General features: G+C 32.4%; 1 protein-coding gene across 1 annotated transcript; it reads left to right on the top strand.

Annotated features, from left to right (window-relative positions):
- The first annotated feature begins 16490 nt into the window (after positions 1–16490).
- On the top strand, positions 16491–19895 carry LOC133180257 (uncharacterized). Its single transcript, XM_061314801.1, has 2 exons — positions 16491–16529; positions 19182–19895. The coding sequence occupies exons 1-2, from the start codon at positions 16493–16495 to the stop codon at positions 19781–19783; spliced, it is 639 nt and encodes a 212-aa protein (XP_061170785.1). The 5' UTR covers positions 16491–16492; the 3' UTR covers positions 19784–19895.
- The last annotated feature ends 2353 nt before the right edge of the window (positions 19896–22248 follow it).

Raw genomic sequence — 22248 nt, 5'->3', positions numbered from 1 at the left:
CTCCCGCGGTTCAGAGATGATTTTGAGTGAAGAAAGGTAAATCCTGATCATAAAAGAAGAAAACAATAAGAAGAGAATAATCTATTGAATGAATGCATAAATAAGTCTGCAATCAACATTTAAGTATCTCTGAAGTTCAAAACTTACAGTATAGACTTAATGGTATTAATCGATTTAACACACACACCCACACACCCTCACACACACACACACACACACACTGCAGAAATTGACAATCACAGACACTAGAAATTATAGGAACATTTTTACAGCTCCAAAACGAGGGTCACTAAAAATGGCGCCCCCTTATCCTGTTTTTTAAACAATTTATGATCAACATATTTTTATGTGTAAAAACATTTAATTTGTGTAGTTTTATTCCATTATTTGATTAAATACAAATCATGTTACTTAATTTCCAATTCAACATGTTTTGAGTAGATGGAGCACTCTTAACAACATTGTAACGTCAAAAACAAAGACGTGAAAGTTTCTCAGAATTACTCCTTTCTTCATTTCTCACAGGTCTTCAGCGCCTTACCTATTCATTAAAAGCATCTTCACAACACTTGCCTATTCACAAGTTTGCTAATGATTGTACGAGTAGTATTGTATAGTTCTAAATCTAGTAATGCAACTTACATCCACAGTTGACTTTCTAAGGATGAAATTCTTCAAAATCACATTTCAGTCTTTAATTCTTTTAACATTCCAGTCAATAAAGGTGAGTTCGAACTACCCTACCTATACTGTATTCCTAAAATTCATAAAAATCCTTACAAGCAAAGACACATTGACGAGTCCAGCAAATGCCTTACAAAGCCCCTGTCTTTAATCTTAAAAAAATATTAACTTCTGTAAAGGAGAAACTTCAGATGTACTATGCTACATCATATTTTAGAAGTGGGGAAAATCAGATGTGAATTCTCAAAAACTCTAAAGTTCTTTTTAGAAAATTTAAAAACAACAAATTTTTCAAAAGTCATTAACATCAAAACTTACGAATTTTCTACACTTTATACAACCATTTCTTTTGATAAATAAAAAAAACACAACAGTTTTTGATATCTTTGATAACTGCTTCTTCAAAAAAAAAAATGATCTCTGAAATTTTCATATATTGTGATTGGTTATCAACAAAATAACTTTGTTAAAAATCACTCTGATTCTACACACAAGTACTCTGGTGCCCTGTTCACACGAATGCGCATAAACATATTTAATTTGCAGTAAATTATTGCGAAGTAAAATGATTTAAAATCAGCTTATGTGAATTAAATTGCGTTCACACGGCGGTTAACACGAAGTAAACTAAAGCAAATTAAAATTATATTTCTACAGTAAGGCTTTTATGAATTCATTCGCAAATCACGTCACCTTTTGCAGATCAGATATACATCTGACAAAATGCCATAGAGTCTGTACACATTTTAGTGAAAATCAATTTCCCTTTGTTTTTCACTCAAAAATAGCAGAAGTGCTAATATCTACCACTGACACATGGCATGTGGCTTAATTTTGCTGTTACGCATACATCAAAAGATGTAGTTATATAAGCTTCGTTTAGTGTTCAGACGGACTATCATGGGCTGTAAATTAATTACAATTAAAGTAATTTGCATAAAAATGCTCCTAGTGAACGTACTTTAAATTAAATTGGAAGTAAATTATGTTTGATTTGAATTAAACTCTCCGTGTGAACTTGTATTTGATATGAAAGGGAAGCTGGAGGTCCACATTGACAACATCTATATGTACTCTTCAGAGACCAGGTCTTACAACAAACTGTTGGAATTTCGATTGAAACTAATTACGCTCCTTTATTAACCAACCTGTTTTTGTATTCCTATGAAGCAGAACGTCTTCAAAAACTTCCACATGAGAGAAGAAAACATTTGCTGTGGCTGTCACTTGGACATTCTGATATATCGACAACTTTTTTTTCTCCAATTGACAATAGTTAGTTCCATATGTCGACTTGATATATCCCAGTGATCTCAAAAGACACCACAGAGTCTGTCACTTCTGTTTCATATTTGGATGTTTTACTGACTATAGACGATAGGGCCAACTACCAACTAAACTGTATAACATTCGAGATGACTTCAGCATTTCCATCCTCAACTTTCCTTATTTATGTAGTAACATTTCGCTATCACCTGTAGATGGGGTTTACGTCTCCCATCTAACTCGATACTCAAAGACATTCTCTGAATACGATCAATTCTTAAACAGGTTACTTACAGAAAAATTGATGTTACAGGGATTTCAACAACCTCGTTTAAAGTCAGCATTTTGTAAATTTTATGGTCGTTCTGATGACCTTTTTAGCACATATAACCTATCATTGGGTCCTTTTTTGGCTGACGTTTTTCTTATTAATTTTTAGACCTCTGTTATTATTCTAAAATTGACCGAGGAATATTCCGACTAATTGATCAATACTTATATAGGGCTAATGGCGGTTATGACCGGTCGACAGGGAATGTTTACTCCTCCTTGGCACCTGATCCTTTTTTTAAGCCGGCTAAGTGCTATTTTGAGGACATGACGTCAGGTGCTTATTTTAAAATAAGCAGCGATTCCATCTTTGTACAACTATATTTACCTGACATGCGCTTTTTTGTTTGTAAAAAAAAGTAACAAGCCAAGTAAAGCACATGTTTTCACTGTATAAGTTTATATTTTAGCTGATATTGGTCCTGATCCATCAAATGTCTCACGAGTCCGTAAATTATGGAAAGTCATGTATGTTTATGTGTTATTTGATTTTTTTTTTTATCATTGGCTTCAGGCAAATATATGTGGTATGAAAGCTCCCCCTTTTTTCCGTTTCACTGTCATTGTTGTATGAAATGTTCATTGAAAAGCCTGCCCCCTTTGTGGTATAATCACTTCCCTCCATATTAAATGTTAATGTATTGGAATGTATACCCCCCCCCCCCTCCGCCACGAAATAGAATTCGAGTTTGGAATCCCTCTGGTTTGATTATTATTAGGATTTTTCAGGAAAAACATGTAACTTTTTTCCAGCTGAACCCCCCCCCCCTTTTCAAAAACGATATATCATGCCTACTAGCTATTGAGATATTTTTATCCACTACTAATGAATTAGTAGCATCACATACATGTACATATTTTGTATAGTCTTAAATTAAAAATATATGTGATTTGATCTTGAGTGTGCCTTCCTTTTTTAACCTTCAAACTCATATAACACAAAAGATAGACTATTTATATTCATTTTTGAAATAAACTTCGTAAGATTCAAGGTTTACAAACAACCAAAAAGAGAAACCATGTCATCTTCGCAGCCCTCAAAATTTTGTATCTGTTACTCGATTGATTCAATTTACAGGAGTACCGATTTTTTTCTCTTCAAGAAAAAAAAGGAGAGGGACTAAACATTGTACAGTAGAGTAAAATGCACTGAAAATCAAAGAACAAGCAAATGTAAGAACAAATCTGTTAAGATTTCTATTTTTCGAGATCTATCAGTATATACAAATGCACAATTTTTTAAATGGAAAATTCAGAATGTTTCAATCTTGGAATAACCCCACCCTTCTCCCCGTATTATCATATTTTGCAATCAGCCTTAGAGTCAGTTCAAATCAACCGATTGGGGGGTTCCTGTCAGGATAAACAGCAGGTGACAGAAAGACAGAAACCCTATCCCACCCTCTTTAATGTAAACACAATCCGACCCAACTGATGTTATTTAACATGTTTTGTTTTATTAATTCTTCTAACTCATTAACAGTAATGTGTTCAATATAAACAAATATAAAGGTTGAATAAACGTTTTATTAAAAAACAAAATACTCAAAGCATCATGAAATATGAAGCTAACGAACAGTAATCAAGTTCAAAAGTCCATTAAACCAATACAAATTTGGAGCAGAGTAAACACGGACCTCTAAAAACATCAGAGGTGGAATCAGGTGCCATGGAGGAGTAAGCATCCCTGTCGACCGATCACACCTTAATATACAGGTGATAATGATATTTGCTGCATAAAAAAGGGAAGTTGACGACAAAAAGGTTGAAGTAATCACGTTCATCATAAAGTTTTGTTGTTCGGTTACCATTAACGTCTTAGTAAAATATCCAAATATGAAACAGATGCATGTGTCAGACTCTGTGGTATCTTTTCATCTTTTCGAGTTTCGACTTTAAAGGAATATATATATATATATATATATATATATATATATATATATATATATATATATATATATATATATATATATATATATATATATATATATATATGAAAAACCTTAAGTCTTGGAATTTCAGTGTTGTACATTGACATTGTCTTCTCTTACATTTTGCACAGTAATAGTCAAAGAAGTTGTGAAATACAATTTGCAAAATTACAAATTACAATCTACAACTTAAGTTTTCCATGTAAGACATTTTGAGAGAAAAAAACTGAGTTGAACCACTTGGAATTCCATAATATACAGACTCGCGCGCCTCTAGGGTTAATTCAGATTATTACTGTTTTTTGCACGCCATCTAGCGTCAATTCAATGAACGATTATTGGTTTTGCATCAGTGATCGTTTAAGATTGGGGACTAAAGAAAATTTGCGCATTTTGTTTTTTAGAACATCTTATTATAATCGTTTTACTGAAGTAGGTAAATGGAGTGATATGTTGATTTACTCAGAGGCAACAAACTGTAATGTATTTGGAGATAAATCAAAATTTTAAATCTGCTATAAATATATTGTTCATAAAAGACTTTTTTGAAATGCTGTGCGCATAAAGTGAACAGTGAAACAAAGTGAAACAGTGATCTGTTTTTTTTAATGTGTTAAACCTCTGAAGCCTAGAAATTAGATAATTTTATAACTGAAGATTTGTTACTTTACGTAGTTTCACTTGTATATATCTTAACATATTATTTGTTAAATTACCTCAGGTACAATTTCATACTTTGTTGAGATAAAACAGAACTCGAACAGATAATAAAAACACACAAAGCAAACCCCTTTCAGTTTATAAACGAACAATAACTTTGCAATTAAAAAAAAATTCAAATTTTGTATTTGATATACTTCATTTCAGCATTGAATATGACGTGTATTGAAGAGGTCCTAGTGAATCTTGTATTTTGAACATCCGAAACGCGTCATTCTTATAATCTCAATCTTCTAATGACCTTTGAGCAGGAACTTGAATTTCCGTTAACCACAAAGCAATGATAGTGTTGTCATTTTTCCTCAATAATTGTTTAGCTGAATCTAACATTTAATAGCCATTATGGCCTAAACGCTGTTGTTAGAGATCATGACTCTCTAAATCATTTAAAATTTTATGATAATCTAGAGTGCATCCCATCTCTCTCTCTCTCTCTCTCTCTGAGATAGAACTCCTTAATTCAGCACGCACGGTACATTAAATACAAAGTAAATTTTATACAATCCCAAGACAGCAATATCAAATAAAAATCAAATATAACATTGACTGTAGAAATGTATCTTAATTCTTCATACATTTCTCATTACTTCATTTAAAAGCGAGGCTACATTTTCATTCATTGTTATGATGTACAATAATAACGTACATCTTCAAGTTCTTAATTTAGATCTTTAACAGAACGTTAAGCAAACAATTAATTAAATTGTACTAAAGATGAGAGATTGCAAGTTTTCCTTTTATACATATCGGAAATGTTGATGATCTGTCTATTTATGTATTCTGTCAGATTTATTTTTGTCGCTGGGTATATGGTCCATCGTGTCTAGCATTGAGAACTTATGTAATACCACTCAGTAAATAAATGTTTATGACTTAAAGGGGCCCTGACATAGCATTGTTTACATTTTAAATTTCTATGCATATTCAAAGAATAAAACCAGTTAAATGAATTGAACTAAGATGAATATTCTTAGAATTTATTGACAAAGACATTCTTCTTTACATCACGTCAAACATCTGTTTTTGATAAACATGGCACGAGCTCTGTTATTGTTAATTTTTACGTTTTACCGGGTGTGTTCAAATTGTTAAACTCCGCACACATCACTGAGCACGGACAGACAAAACTGGTTAGTTGGTTTTGCTTTTTCACATTTCTACTATGAATTTTCTGGATTATAGTTTTTAATATTTTTCATTAAAACACAACAAAATTTCTTAAGTACATGTATTATAAGGATAAAGTTTTCTTTGTATAAGTGCAAGGATGTGTCAATCAAACGCGTCCCAAAATTCGTAGTTTCAATAATATCCATATCAAAGAAGTTTCTGAACACGTTTTTATTATATTTTCGTGTGATTAGCTCGTTTAAAGTCGTCATTTCGTAAGTTCTATGGTCGATGCAATGACCTTGTCAGCAAATACAATTTATCATTAAGTCAAATGCTGACTGACGTTTTTCATACTAATTGTTAGGCCAATATTTACACACTGAATTGTCGACGGATTTTTCCGTTATACCCGATCATGACAAGGAGCACACGACGGGTGTGACCGGTCTGCAGGGGATGCTCACTCCTCCATGGCACCTGATCCCATCTATAATGTATTAGAGGTCTGTGTTTGCTCTGCTCCAAAATTTGTACTGTTTAATGGACTTTTGAGCTTGAATACTGTTCGTTATCTCTGTACATTTCATGGTACAGCAACATATAAGTCATGATATTATACAGAAAATTTGAGAAAATATTTACTTCAAATCTGTGTCCAGTTCCCTTTAAGAGCTTGAACATAACATATGATATACAATAGTCAGAATATAGCTCAATTTCATAAAGAAGGGGGTTAGAAAATGGTTATAAAATTTCAATGATATGATCAGTAACATTATAGCCCTATGTAAAAAAAAACTTCTTAGCACATGGATGTTTTTTTTTAAAAATATTTTTATCGAGTATGGGTAAACTATTTAATAACAAAATTTAAAGCACCGAAACTCATGGAAACGTTAAAAATAAAGTCAATTTAAATACGTTTTTGCATCCCCGTTAACATTAGTTGTAATCTGTATTACATTAGATGTAAACAAGGACCAAAGCACTGCGTAACCAGAAGCAGAATACTTTTTTCAGAATAAATACAATTTTCAATAAGTTTCATTTGATAACATATCCTGGTCGTCCAATAAGCTTTACCTTTAAAACCGATCAGTTGTCAGATATCAAGTGTTGTCATTCTCTCATCAATATTCATAAAATCTATCCATAAATACTTTTATATAACACATAAAATGTGTACGTTTCAAAATTAAAATAAAAAAGTATTGAGGCGTTTCAAGGTATATTAAGTAGATTTTTTCAACTTCAATCACTTGCTCAAAAATATCTTAATATTTCATATTTCTTTAAACAAATACATGTACAATGTAGATCTCATATAATGAAGTGAAATTTTGACCGGTCGGCAATGGATGCTTACTCCTACTAGGCACCTGATTCCATCTCTATAATTTCTGGAGGGGGGGGGGTGTTCCGTGCTTTATGTCCTGTTCATGGTTGTATTGATTTGTAGGTTATTTTCAGATGGATCCCTTTTCCTTATCTTCACCTTTTACAGTAAATGTTTAGTCCATGTTTACTAATAAATAACATGATTCATTCCAAGATTTAATTGTCGTGTGTTCGAATCATGGCTGGACTGATCTTAGTGGATGAAAATAGGTAGCTAAGCGCTCGGCACTTTGAAGTGAAAGTTGCGGGTCATTCGAATGAGACCTTAAAAACCGAAGCCCCGCGTCACGGTAGGTGTTGGCATGATAAAGAACCCTCACTGCTCAATGGCCCCGAGTGTCGAACATAAAGACCTAAAATTGAAGCCCTTCACCGGTATATGTTGACGTCTCTATGGTTGAAAAATTCTCGAACGGGACGTAATTAAGACAACATACAATTAATCAAGCATGCAAGTGTGCATGTGCAAGTATGCACTGAATTGTTTAAAATCCTTAAATTATTTTCTAAAAATACTGAAATTGATGTAAAGGGGATAAATTAAGTTGAAAGTAAAACAAATGAAATAAAAATATAAATCAGATCGTGGATTACAGTAAAGATAGAGAAAGCATAAACAACAGAGAACATTATGGTAAAAAATCAGAATACAATAAAAATGCTTTTAAAAGGAATAATAGAATACCAAAACAGAAAGCAGTAAAACCCTTAAATTCTTTCTATCTGATGTCTGTAAACACGTAAAATTGTTTTGATAGAGGAAGTAGGAAGGATATAGGACGGAAGAAAAGACGGATCCAAATATCAAGATATTTATTTTTTTTTTAGGTTCAATATCTCACTATGCGGACAAACATTGATTTTTATAATGACCACTCAGTAAAAAATTGGAAATGTTACATTTTTTCAGTATAATTTATATAGGAACCAGTTTTTAGATGTATAACAATAGGTAATGTGCACTGTAGTGCAGAGTGCATGCATTTTTTGATATGTTTTTACTTTGTACAACTCTATGAAATGGTTTAGAGGTTCAAGACAATCCCTGAATATTTGGTGACGATTAATTGGTGTCAAGAGAGTTTTATTCACATATATTTAGTTCATTGTTGGTTATTTCCTATTGCATGTGTATTGTAAAAGCTACTTTTTTGATATGACACAATTTTGATATCATGTGTGATATTTAAGACCTTATAATTGTAAATTGTACAGCACACTGTGAAAAACAATCAACAACAATATGTGTTAAATATTTTGATGGAAGAATATTAAGGATATTTCTATATCAAACAAATGTTCTGAAACTCAACTAAATCACTAAGTTACTAATTGAAGATCTAATGGACCTATTGACAATCTTTCCTGTTAATCTTAATTGTTTTCCAATCATTTCAGACAAATATATTTTAGCTTTTTATTTTGAAGTCTCTAAAAATTTGATGATACAAATGATATGTCACAACATGTATACAGTATTAGATAAGTGCTCAGCACTTGAACTTTTCCGTATCCATACAACAACACGTCAAATTATTAAATGTGGATTTTCCTTGTCACTGTACTAGGAGTATGCATTTTTTGGTTTTAATTCTTTTAATTTTGGACAAAGTGAATGCAATTGACATTGGGAATTGCACTCAAAAGTACGTATGCTTGTGTTATATAATGTAAAACAGCTGTTCATTAATCTTCATTATGTAAAATGGATGTTTATATTTCTTTACAGGGGCAAAAAGGAATGTTGTATCAATTTCATTTTAAAAGAGGAAAAATGTGTCGGTGAGGCATGTTTTATTTTTAAGTTTTCTTTCTTTAAACAATTTGAAATGCATAGTCTTCTAGTAAAGAAGTTAATTTTTCTGAAATTTCTGAAATTATTTTAGTATTTTATATTCATTGTTCTTTTAGAAACATAATGCACAATCAAGCCTCAATGCCTGATTTTATCAAACAAAAAAAAAATAAGTTACACTTTATTGCATAAAATATGTGAAACTGGTAAACCGACTGACTTGCCCTCTATGTTTTCTGACACAAGAAAAATCTCAAGCTTTTAAAAATCGAGTAAATATAAATTAGTCACTTAAGCATTAAAATCAATACTCTGTTGAAACATGGATAATAACATTTGTTTCATTATAAAATAATTAAAATTTAAATAATTATGATATAGTTAAAATATAAAAATAATAGTTATTACACTCATTTAACTCATTTATGACACTAAGATGGACGTACCTTGTCCTGCGTTTTTTTTTCTTAACATATAAATAAAAATGCGTGAACAACTAGACAAAAAAGGTGGCTTGCAATATTAGATTATTAAATTGTGGTGCTAATTTTCACTGCGATTGATTGAAGTATTATTAAATTGATTTTTTTATAAACAGCATGTCCACCAGGCACATATGGTATAAACTGCACTGCAACATGTCCTAGTAATCTTTCTGGGGATCGATGTCGTGGAATATGTAACTGTTCTGAAGATCAGATTTGCGACTACAGAGATGGTTGCGGGACTCCTGAATATTTCAAAGACCTGTATGGTAATGCGGAATGGTTATATATTTTTCAATTTCTTCATATAAAAAAATCTACTTGTTACTTTTCTTTTAATGAACTATTAATGAAGTTTTGTTAAATTAAACATTTTGTATTTTGAACCCTTTGTGAAGTTGGTCCACTGTACATCAGCTGTTATGATGCGCAGTTTTTGAACCATACTTAAGCACAAAGAAGTCCCAATATGGGGAACAAAAGGTTCATAGGACTCAACAGACACCTGATTTTTTTTATCATCAAAAGCCACAAACATGCTTGTCATCATTCACTTATATACAAGTGGTCTGATTTAAATTGCATTTTTGTTAGAAAATAAATTTTTCAAACTGCCAAATTACATAAATACCTTCTTTCTACAGACCGCTTCATCAGACATGAAAATGTGATGCAGAACATATTTTTTTACCCCACTGCACAATTATAATCTTGAGGTGGTCATGTTAAAAACAACACAAAGTTTGTTCCAACTTCCTGCAAGAAAAGTAGACTGGTACTAAATTTTATCTTACTTTCAGAAAAATAGCCAACTCGAACTGTTTGAACAATATCCCATGAATACCCCATGAGATTTTGGTTCGCTTATATCGGTGAATGATGAAAACATCTACAACATGCATTATTTTTGCTTGTGTATAATTTTCTGTAATTAACCGATTTTTGGAATTTCAGATGATTGCACCGGTGGAATGAGGTAGGGTATCATTTCTTGTTTGTTTGCAATTTTTTATATCAATAATTCAATAAACTACAAATCAGACACCCAAGCAGTCCAAAAAAGCAGTCCCGAAATTTCGGACTGTTCTGGGGTTGCCTTAGATAGAGAACCAAGCAGTCCCACCAATCCCAAAGTCAGCTTTTTGGGACTGCTATATTCACCCTTGAGTGAAAAAATAAAGTTTTGATTATGATGATTTGATGGTCTTGATATTAATTTACCAACGTTAAATATTGTTATTTTTATCAATAAAAATTAACTAAATATAACTTATTACTAAGATTATATGTTGCAGTATATTTAACAATTAAAGCTCTTTTTAACGGTCAAATCAAATCAAAATGCTACATTTGTTATATTATTTTCTTTGGAATAAATCCAGAACTTGTAACTTCTACAAACTTCTCACAATTATGACTACAACTTCGGATTTCTCTCTCTCTCTCTCTCTCTCTCTCTCTCCTTTAAGTACATAAACAATATCGTGAAATATAATTTTGTTTTTGATACCAAGCAAACCAGTTATATTAAATGAATTAAAGAAAATGATAGTATTTTCTATTATTCTTTGAAATGCATAACACAGTCTTTGAAACAACACCATGAGACACAATATTTCCGAATACAATATAAAAAAGACTGGAAGGTAAACTTTTAGTTAAATAAATGAAATATGTGGAGATAACGAACAGTATTCAAGCTCAAAAGTCCATCAAACAATACAGAATAGGAGCAGAGCAAACACGGACCTCCAAACATCAGAGGTGGGGTCAGGTGCCATGGAGGAGTGAGCATCCCCCGCCGTGTGCTCCTTGTCATGATCGGGAAATAACGGAAAAAATACACTACATTTCTTTAAAATTTCATCCAGAGGTGGGTTTTCATGTACCTTTTTCTTCCTTTCTTTCTTTTATATTTTTATTATTATTCTTACTCATGTACTGATGAAACATTTATTCTGAATAAGTGCCGTAAGATGTATCATGTAATATTTTTTTCTCCTCAAAATAGTTATGCATCGTCAATTTTAATCTAGAAAGTGCTACAGCTGATATTGACATTGCTTATTGATAATTTTTGACCATTTAGTTCCGCAAGTAAGTTGATTTAACTCTGCCTACTAAGTCTGCTGCGTCTGTTGAGACTGCTAGGATTGCCTTTGGGATTATATTCCTAAATGTTGCTTCCTCTTTCTGGTATCTTCTCTGGGAGTGAATTTTAGCTACAGATTCAAGTGAGCTTTTCTGGTCACCTCTCGTTCGTCTACTGTCTGTCAACTTTTCATATTTTTGATTCTCGGCAGAAACGTAAGACAACAAACAGACAATTATCAATCTCATTTTCTTCATGAAACACCAGTCCATCTTCAAACAAACTTACCACAAAACATCCTTGGGTAAAAGGGATTCAAGTGTGTTAAATAAAAGGGTCGTGTTATATTCCCTTTAAAGGGGAGATAATCAAGGGAAAATAGGGTGGCTATCTTTAAAATTCTTCTCAAGAACAACATGGCCAAAAAATTATGAAACATAAGTATGTGAAAGATTCCTGACGGTGTGGATTCATATTTGTTCAAATTAAAGATACAAGGATAGGATGGGGCACAATGGGGTATTGAATTTTTACATATGAAAATATAGATAAAAATAATATAGGACAAAAATATATCTTAAAATATCCTCATCTCAAGAGCAACAGTGCCATGCTTAGTCATAATTTTAACTAGTTATAATTGTAACGGGGACCGTTACAGATGTTCCCCAAACGCTCCCCAACCTCCTTTTGGTGTCTAAGTTTCATTAAATAAGGCAATCAAGTACATTGGTTGTTTTACGCATTACACGAGTGCGCACGTGCATGCACGTGCATGCTGACCATATCATCTTGTCTATACTATTAATACATCTTTATATTCTGAGTGTCAAAACATTTCATCAAAAAATGTTTTAAGTTATGGCTATATCAGGTATATGAGTCATTTTAGAATTTCATGCTTGCGCAAGTGCATGCAAGTGCAGGATGACCACGCCATTTTGTCTATATTATCAATATATCTTAATATAATGAGTATCAAAGCATTTCATAAAATATTATAACTGTTACAGCTAAATCAAGTATAGGTCATTTTAGCATTGCATGCACGCGCGTGCATGCATGTGCGTGTTGACCATATCATCTTGTCTACACTATTAATATATTTCTATATAATGAATATTAAATCACTTCATCGAAAAGTATTATAGTTACGGTTATATAAGTGTATAGGTTATTTTAGCATTGCATGCGAGCGCACGTGCATGCATGTACATGTGACCAAACTATCTTGTCTACACTATTAATATCTCTCTATATTATAAGTATTGAAGCATTTCATCAAAAAGTATAAAAGTTGCAGCTATATCAAATTTATAGGTCATTTTAGCATTGCACTCGCGCGCACGTGCATGCATGTGCATGTTAACCATATCATCTTTTCTACACTCTTAGTATCTCTCTATAGTGTAAGTATCAAAGCATTTCATCAAAAAGTAAAGAAGTTACGGCTATATCAATTATATTGGTCATTTTTCGCATTGCACGTGCGCGCACGCGCATTCATGGTCTTGCGTTCAATTTTGATAGTAGCATAATGTAGGATTCCATTATACCTATTTATATTCTAAATTTCATCCTGTTTTGTTGAGAACCAAGAGAGATATAGCCATTTAAAGTTTAAGCCAATCAGATTGCAGATCACGCGCATGCGCGTGTTTTCATGATAATTCTTATATACTATATTGTAGGACCTTCTAATGTATGACTATGTTTTAAATTTCAAAGTATTTTGTCAAAAAACAAGGAAGATATTGAGACTTTTGTTTCAGCCAATCAGAGCAAAGCGCACGTGCATGCGCGTGAGTTCATGCTAATTCAACCATTTCATCTTGTTTACTCTACTAATATATACTTATGTTATGAGTTTCAAAGCATTTTTTAAAAAAATGTAAAAGTTACGGCTATATAAATTATGTCAGTCATTTCACTCATTGCACGCGCCCGCACGTGCATGCATGTGCGCGCAAAATGACCTTCGTTCCGCACATCTACACAACATACCTATTAACCCTAAAAAGGTTTTAACTCAATTGGATGAGCAGTTTCCGAGAACACTCGCGGAACAAAAAGTACCGGAGAAGAAATAAGAATAAAAAAGAATAATAATAATAATAATAATAATAATAAGAAACAGAGTAAAAACAATATGTTCCCAAACTCCGTTTGGGGAACATAATTAATGTGTAAACATCCTCAAGGAGTGCATATTCATTTTTCTTTTAAAAAAAGTAACTGTCGAGGTTAGAATGGGATCCTGATGGTTCATGAAAATTTTACATGGGAATGTATTGGTAACAAAAACTTCAAAGTCTTCTTCTCGAGAGCAAAAATGCTATGGTTAGTCATAGAATATGTGAGCATCCTCGAATATTTCTTCAAATCATGACCCATGGAGTAGGATGGGGACAATTAAGGGGTCATAGTTTTAGACGGGAATATGTTAGAAAAATCTGAAGAAGAATAGCTATACAATAGTTTGTCTTATGAATATGTAACTATCGTCAGCAAATGCTGAATTGATTTTTTTTTCAAATTATGGCCACGGGAAATAGAATGGGGCCACAGTGGAGGATTAAAGTTTTATGGGAATATATACGAAGAAATTTTAGAAAATCTTCTCTTAAACAGAAGTGCCATGGTTAGTCAAATGAATATGCAGGCATCCCCAGGGATAGGGATAGAACCACAACTGGGGGTCAAAATTGAAGATTGAAAATATAGAAAAATCTTTATTTTTTCGCAAGAAAATCAGGACAATGATTAGAAATATTATAATGCAAACAACCCAAAATCTAGCATATTCAAATTTAATCCACAGGGGTAAGCTGGGGCCAGAATAAGAGATATAATTTTAACATCTGAATAAAAGGAAATTAAAAAAAGATAGTAGCAGGGCTACATGAAATTATATGGACATGGGAAAAAAAGTCCCAAGTTGTGTGGTTTGACTTTCTTTCAGTTACAGTGTGTAGCCTTGGGTTAAGGTGGTGCTAAAATTGGGGATTAAAGTTTACATTATGCACATACATGAAAACAGGAAAAATTTTAAAAATTCATTACTTGAACAGTCGGACCAAATTAGTCATATTGAAGCATCCCTATGTTGTGAAGATTCAAATTCCACTAAAACTTCTCATGTAAATAAGAGAGAAATCTTTTAATAATCTTCTGAAGAACAACAGGACTAAGGCAATTCGGGTGAGATTGTTGCTGTTGACCTCTTGTTTATCAATTTGTGTCTGGTTTGTGCTTTATATATTTTCATAACTGAGATATAGTTATAATGAAAACACTCTATTTGAAGACACTAATCACAAGTGCGATAATTTCATATCAACAGAACAACAAAATGCTGTATGAACCAAAGAGTAAAAGGGAATGATTGTCAAGGTATTGTGTAAACATTTTTATTTTAGTATTTTAAAAGCTACGTGGAAAAGTATGAAAAGAGTTTTTTTCCTTGGAACTATTTAACATTGATAATTAAGCCTTGTACAAGTAAAAGTTGTATGGAAATAATTTTAGCAAACCAAATAAAACTGGGGTATATGAATCTAATTATTTTAAATTTTCAGATTGTTGGAATGGAACTTATGGGACTGACTGTGTACATAAATGTTCCAAAAACCGCTATGGACGATTCTGTTTAAACAGATGCAACTGTACAGGAAATGAGACATGTCATTATGCCAATGGGTGCAACATTGATATGAGTATGAAGTTTATTTCTCTTAATTTATAGCATAGAATGTGTTACTCTTGAAAAGTACATGTTTATTAAATGACTAGAATTAGAAAAACTCTATATGGATTCAGGATGTGCGCATGACCGTGGAGTTGAAAAAGGAACATATGAATTGGTAATAAAAATTATAATATTGATCAGAAAATTCCTCTAGAAGAAACAAAAGAAAATGTGTATAATGTAACGTATAGAAGATGACTTACATGTGTGTGTGTGATATTTCCAAGCTCAACAAGAACTTTATCTATTTCACAAATAATGATAAAATTTGGTTGAAGATGAATGAAGACAGGACAGTAAATTATATCTAATTAAAAATTTCAGAAAAAGCGATGATGTCATAAAATCACATAGAAGCATCTTGCTTTTTTTTTTTTCACATGTTTATATCACAAATACATAATATAGGTTATGATTTATTCACCGGTCACGAGTAATTGTAATGCATGACAAATCTGTTTTCTGAAGGAGAGGGAGATCTTGGAAGAGAATATGATGGTTCGCTTGGAAGAGAAGATGATGGTTCGCTTTGGATTAAAATTCCTGGGATTAGTCTTGGAGTTATCGTTATCCTACTCATCGCAAGCTGTATCCTAATAAGGCAAACTCATTTAAAGAATAAATTAACTTTTAGAAAAAAAGCACTATTACTTATTAACATAAAAACAATATTATCTACGTTATTATAAAGCCGTTACTATTTTACATCAAGATATAAACAAATTTCAATGATTGGTATTTTTGGGAATATTATGTAGATCCTAAAAAAAGAAAGAAAATTTACGGTAAATTTCAACTCAAGAATATATGCAACTATTGCTATTTGGCGAAAAAATTCAATCTATGAAAATATTTTCTATTCCACGTATACGAGGGCTATTTTGCCATTTTTCTTATATTTTACAATTTATTTCCTGTTACAGGATCAAAATGCGCCAAGAGAGGAAATGGGGTCGCTTTGTCCAAGGTAAATATTGAATGCAATAAATAGTCCTTTACTTATAAAAAATTAAGTGGAATTCAAATATGAACACGATAAGGAACTATATCACCAGTTTTCCCCTTCCTGTTTTTTTTATTTTTTTTTTTATTTTTTCATTTTTTTGGGGGGGGGGGGGGGGCTGTGTGTGTGTTTTGGCAATGGATATTACAACACCCTTTGTATTTCAGGAAAAAAAATTAATAGAAGTTGCATACCGGGAATCAAAAAAATCCATACAATTAATATTTATAATAAAAAACATACTAGGTTTATTATTGCAGATAATATTCTTTAATGTCAGAATACTATCAAAGCTCCAAATATGATAAAATGATTTTAATTTTAAGGAAACGCTGCCTTTCTTTGATATATTATATTATTAAGAATTCAGGTACCATAATTTAGATATGGCACCTAATCCAACTGAATTTGGACTGCTTATGCTATCATTTTCCTTATTTTGTGCTATTCAAATTAACAGCAAATGAGAACATGGAAAAGAAAGCAATATAGTAACAATTAAACTTTATGATAAACGTGATGACTTCAACTTTTCCATCGTTAACTTCCCTTAATTAATGTATAGCAATATAACGTTATTCCTTTTTTTAAATAGCAATATACCACTATCTCCTATATGTCTATTAAACGTTTTGATACGCAAAAGCATGTTTTACGTATGAACAATATATAAAAAATGGTAAGCTACTGACAAATAATTTGATGATACAAGGATATAAACAGTTTCGTTTAAAGTCATCATTTCGCAAACTTTATGGTCGATACAATGATCTTGTCAGAAAATACAATTTATCATTACATAGAATGAAATATATGGAGATAACGAACAGTATTCAAGCTCAAAAGTCCATTAAACAATACAAAATAGGAGCAGAGCAAACACGGACCTCCAAAACATCATAGGTAGAATCAGGTGCCATGGAGGATAAAATTAATGGAGGATAGAATTATTTTCACACTGATTTATCTACGAATTTTTCTGTTTGCCCGATCATGACAAGGAGCACACGACAGGTGTGACCTGTCAGCAGGATATGCTTACTCCTCCATGGCACCTGATCCCACCACTGACATTTTTTAGAGACCCGTGTCTGCTCTGATCCTAATTCTTCCTGTCCCAATGGACATTTGAACGTCATTATTGTTTGTTATCTTTTTTAAAAGAGAATAGTCGCCCTTTCTTAATTTCATTTCTCATTTACTATATAGTTTAATTGCTCTAAATGATCAATCAAGAGCCCATCAATTCCTAATTTCTATTACTTTCTCCTACTATACGAGGATTGTCCAAAAAGTTTGTGGATATATGGTTTTTTCTTTCTTTATAATGACTACACTGCCAAGTGTTTACGATAAAATATTAATATAGACAAAAATAAGTTTAATATCCATGCCAATCTTGATGATGTTGAACGTAATTTTAATGTTGAACGTAATTAAAATAAAAGTATCAAACAGTGTTAATATACATTTTTACAAAAAAAAAAAAAAAAAAAAAAAAAAAAAAAAAAAAGAAGAACGATTTTGTGATATTTTTAAGAAAAAGGGTCCATTCTCTATTGCCCACGTGCACTTGTCCGACTATGGTCGATACAATGACTTTTTTTGCAAATACAATCTGGCGTTGAGTTGAATGTTGATTGACGTCTTTCATACAAATTATTTTCATATTGAATTGACTAAGGATTTCTCTGTTTCCCCCGATTATGACATAAGGCAGTCGACGCTGTGACAAGTCAACAGGGGATGCTCAATCCTCCATGGCAACTGACCCCCCATCTCTGGTATTTTCAGAGGTGAGCCTTTGCTCTGCTCACATCATATCATCATATCGACGACGTTTTATCAATTAACAAAAGTTACTTTCTTTCTTATGTCGACTGGATATCTCCCAGTATACTTGAAATAAAAGATACCAAAGAGTCTGACACACCTGTTTCATATTTGGATATTTTACTAGAAAAGTACGTTAATGGTAACCTAACGACAAAACTTAATGATAAACGTGATGACTTCAATTTTTCTATCATCAACTTCCCTAACTTATGTAGCAATATACCCTTATCACCTGCGTATGGGGTTTATATCTCCCAGTTGACTTGATACGCAAAGCATACTTCACGTACGATCCATTTCTAAAACGAGGCAAGCTATTAACCAACAAGTTGATGGAACAAGGATATCAACAGTCTCGTTGGAAGTCATCATTTCGCAAGTTCTAGGGTCGATACAATGACCATTTCAGCGAATACAGTCTATCATTAAGTCAAATTCTGACTGACGTTTTTATACCTATTGTTAGGCCACTATTTAAACACTGAATTGTCTACGGATTTTCCGTTTGCCCAATCATGATAGTGAATACACGGCGGATGTAACCGGTCGATAGGGGATGCTTACGCCTCCATGGCACTTGATCCCATCTTTGAAGTTTCAAGTAATTTGTCTGTCTGAATTCTTAACCCTTATTGTTATCATACTATACTAATATCTGTCTGTTTTGATTAAACAATAATTAGACATATATTGATCATTCAATTAAAAAAAATGTCTTTGTCCACGAACAAATGGACATCCCTCTTATATTTTAAAAATTTCTTACTTCATTTTTTTCAGGGAATCCATTATCGTCAAATTTACATGCAGGCGCAAGTGTGACCACGTTATTATCGACGGCCTCTTCTAGAAACGAAGACAAACCAAAAGTAACTGTTTCTGAGTATCCAACCCTGAAAATTTCACAGGACCGCGATAAATGTTTTGATTCATATAATACCATAATGAGAGATGAATCAGATTTTCAACAAAACAGAAGATCTATACCAATATTTTTTACAAGTAATACAGATAGAAATAAGATGAAGTCTTCTACGTTACCAGATTCAAGACTACATTCAAACATCCATCGCAGTAGTCGTGATAATGCTAAACGGGACAAAAAGCAAGAGAAACACACTAAAAAGGGCCTTCGAAGTTTTGAAAATGATATCGATCAACGTGTGCTACATACAGTAGAAAGCGCGGAGGATTTTTCTTTTCAGAAACATATGACAGTCAGATCTCAGGATACCAGATCACAGGATACTAACCCAGTGAGATACAGTCTTGTGCAAAATGTGATATCCAGACCACAGGATCCCGAGTCTAAATCGAAACAAAGCGCAGTGAGATACAGTCTCGTGAAAAATGTTTCTGAGAATTTTTCTCTCAACAATTAATAATATCTTCGTTTAAAAAGTGTTTATATTTTGCGAACGGTAATACTGTCGAGAAGAGACATAAAAATGTCACATAACTTTTTCAATTTTGATTCAGAAAGTGATTATTTTGTCCTTGTCTAAGCATATACAAGAGGTTAATAAAGGATTTCTATCTATATATGAGGACCCTAGATTTTTGTTACATTGGAAGAATTGTTATATCGATATATAGTAAAAAAAAATTGAAGATAAAGAATACGTTTAGTAATTGAGAAACAGTTTACGTAAACAATGATAACTTTTAAAGAAATTTATGTAATTTTCTGGAAACATGATACAACATGTGTTTGGATTAAGAAGATATTTCTAAGTTTATTGTATTATTATAAAGTCACATCAAAGGCAAAAACAATGGTACATGAAAAGTTCAATGGCTGTAGGTTTCGGTGTCAAGACGGTTAAAGCTCACTTAGCATAGTTATTTCATAAAATAGGTTCGGAGCTAAGATGGTAAAAGCTCTGGTTCAAACTCGAAGCTAAGATGTTACAAACCTATTGATATTCAATGTGAACATAATTTGCACGAAAACCTGCATCATAGGGATCACGTATTTGGTAATAGCAATTAGTAAGTTAGAGTGTCACTTCATTAATATTAAAAAGCCTCCCCCCTCCCCATCACTGAAGCTCTGTCTCTCATATCCTTATAGGATAAGGTACCTCTTTTTACATTCACATTCTTCACTTAATTAGATGGTTGCAGCGTTGCACAAAGTCTGATTGGAAAGTATCAATTTTCGAGAACAACACATGGTTAAAAACTACCTGTCCATCAAACTAAGATGCTCTTATCTGTATCCATTAAAACAATTTCACAATTATGAGGTTATAGTCCGTCGCTCTACACACCAGTAGTATAAATTATAATTCGTAACATGATATTTTAACATTACTAAGTGCACTTTAAAAAATCATCAATAAAAATAATAATTGTGTTACATTAGTCGCTCAACCTTTTTCACGAATAACATTTTTGTAGGATAAGCATGCTATAAATGGAGTTTTTACAGAACTTTTTCCTGCGTTGAGAATCATTAACAATGGAGTTCCTTCCATGGAACTTTAAGTCGTTGACATAATTTGAGAAATGTTCTTTTTTCAGCGCAAAATGTCTTCATTTGGGTTTTATATAAAGATTGTTTTCATACCATGGAAGTGTAGCAACAGCTTAACGTCTATAAGAAGTGTTTAATTTTTGAGCTATGGTGCATATACAAATCGCTAATACATGTACTAATAACTACAGATCAATCTTTAAGATGGTATAAACAGCTTTGTATTAAGTAACTCTTCTCCTAAAACTTAAGAAGTGAGCCCTCTGTATTGATCAGGTAGAAGGAAATATCCGTAGTCAATTCAGTACAAAAACAAAGGCCTAACAATTGGCATGAAACAAATCAGCCAAATGCGACCAAATGATAGGTTATATTTTCTAACAAGGTCATTACAACGACCATAGAATTTACGAAGTGCTGACTTTAAACGATGCTGTTGAAATCCCTGTAACATCAACTTATCAGTGAGTAGCCTGTCTCGCTTTAAAAATTGATCGTTCTCAGAGCAAGCTCTTGAGTAGAGAATAAGTTGGGAGACATAAACACCATAAGCAGGTGATAGTGGAATGTTATTACATAAATAAGGAAAGTTGACTATGGAAAAGTCATCTCGTTTGTCATACAATTAAGTTGTTAATTTGCCTTTATCGTCTATAGTCACTTTCTAAATATCTAAAATATCTAAATACGAAACAAGTGGCAGACTCTGTTTAAAGTTCACTGGGATATATCGAGTCGACATACGAATGAAAATAACTATTGTTAATGGATAAAGCATCGTCGATGTATCTGAATGTCGAATTGCACAAGATGAAACACTTCCTTTAAGTTTGGCTTAATGGTGGCTTATAGGTCCTTAATGGTGGTTTAATGGTTGTCTTTAAGTCACCATTAAGCACTTTTAAGCTACATTTAAGTAATAAATACACCACCATTAAGTAACCATTAAGCCATCTCAAAGTCCTTAATGGATGCTTAAAGGTAGCTTAATGGTGGCTTAATGGTGGCTTATAGGTGCTTAATGGTAGCTTCTAGACAATCATTAAGTCACCATTAAGCCACCATTAAGCCAGACTTATAGGTGCTTAATGTCCAAACTCCATTAAGCTACCATTAAACAACCTTTAAGCCACCATTAAGTCACCATTACGCAGTCGATAAAACTGCTTTTACGGGTTAAATATTATTTTTATAATGATTTCTTCACAAAAATTATAAACGTCGAGTTTATACATTTGTTAATTCAGCGAAAATAATGTAAAAGAAAGAAAATTTAAAAAAAAAAACAAATTAAAAAAAAAAAAAGCATTCTCGACAGGATTCGATCCCACGACCTTGAGATTGGAGGGCGAATGCTTTAACTACTGA

This window comes from Saccostrea echinata, unplaced genomic scaffold (genome assembly GCF_033153115.1).
Source record: "Saccostrea echinata isolate AGI-Se365-2 ecotype Australia unplaced genomic scaffold, CSIRO_AGI_Sech_v1 ptg000001l, whole genome shotgun sequence".
NCBI lineage: Eukaryota > Metazoa > Mollusca > Bivalvia > Ostreida > Ostreidae > Saccostrea > Saccostrea echinata.
The sequence above is the reverse complement of the archived record's forward strand: the minus strand, read 5'-3'. Positions and strand labels throughout refer to the sequence as shown.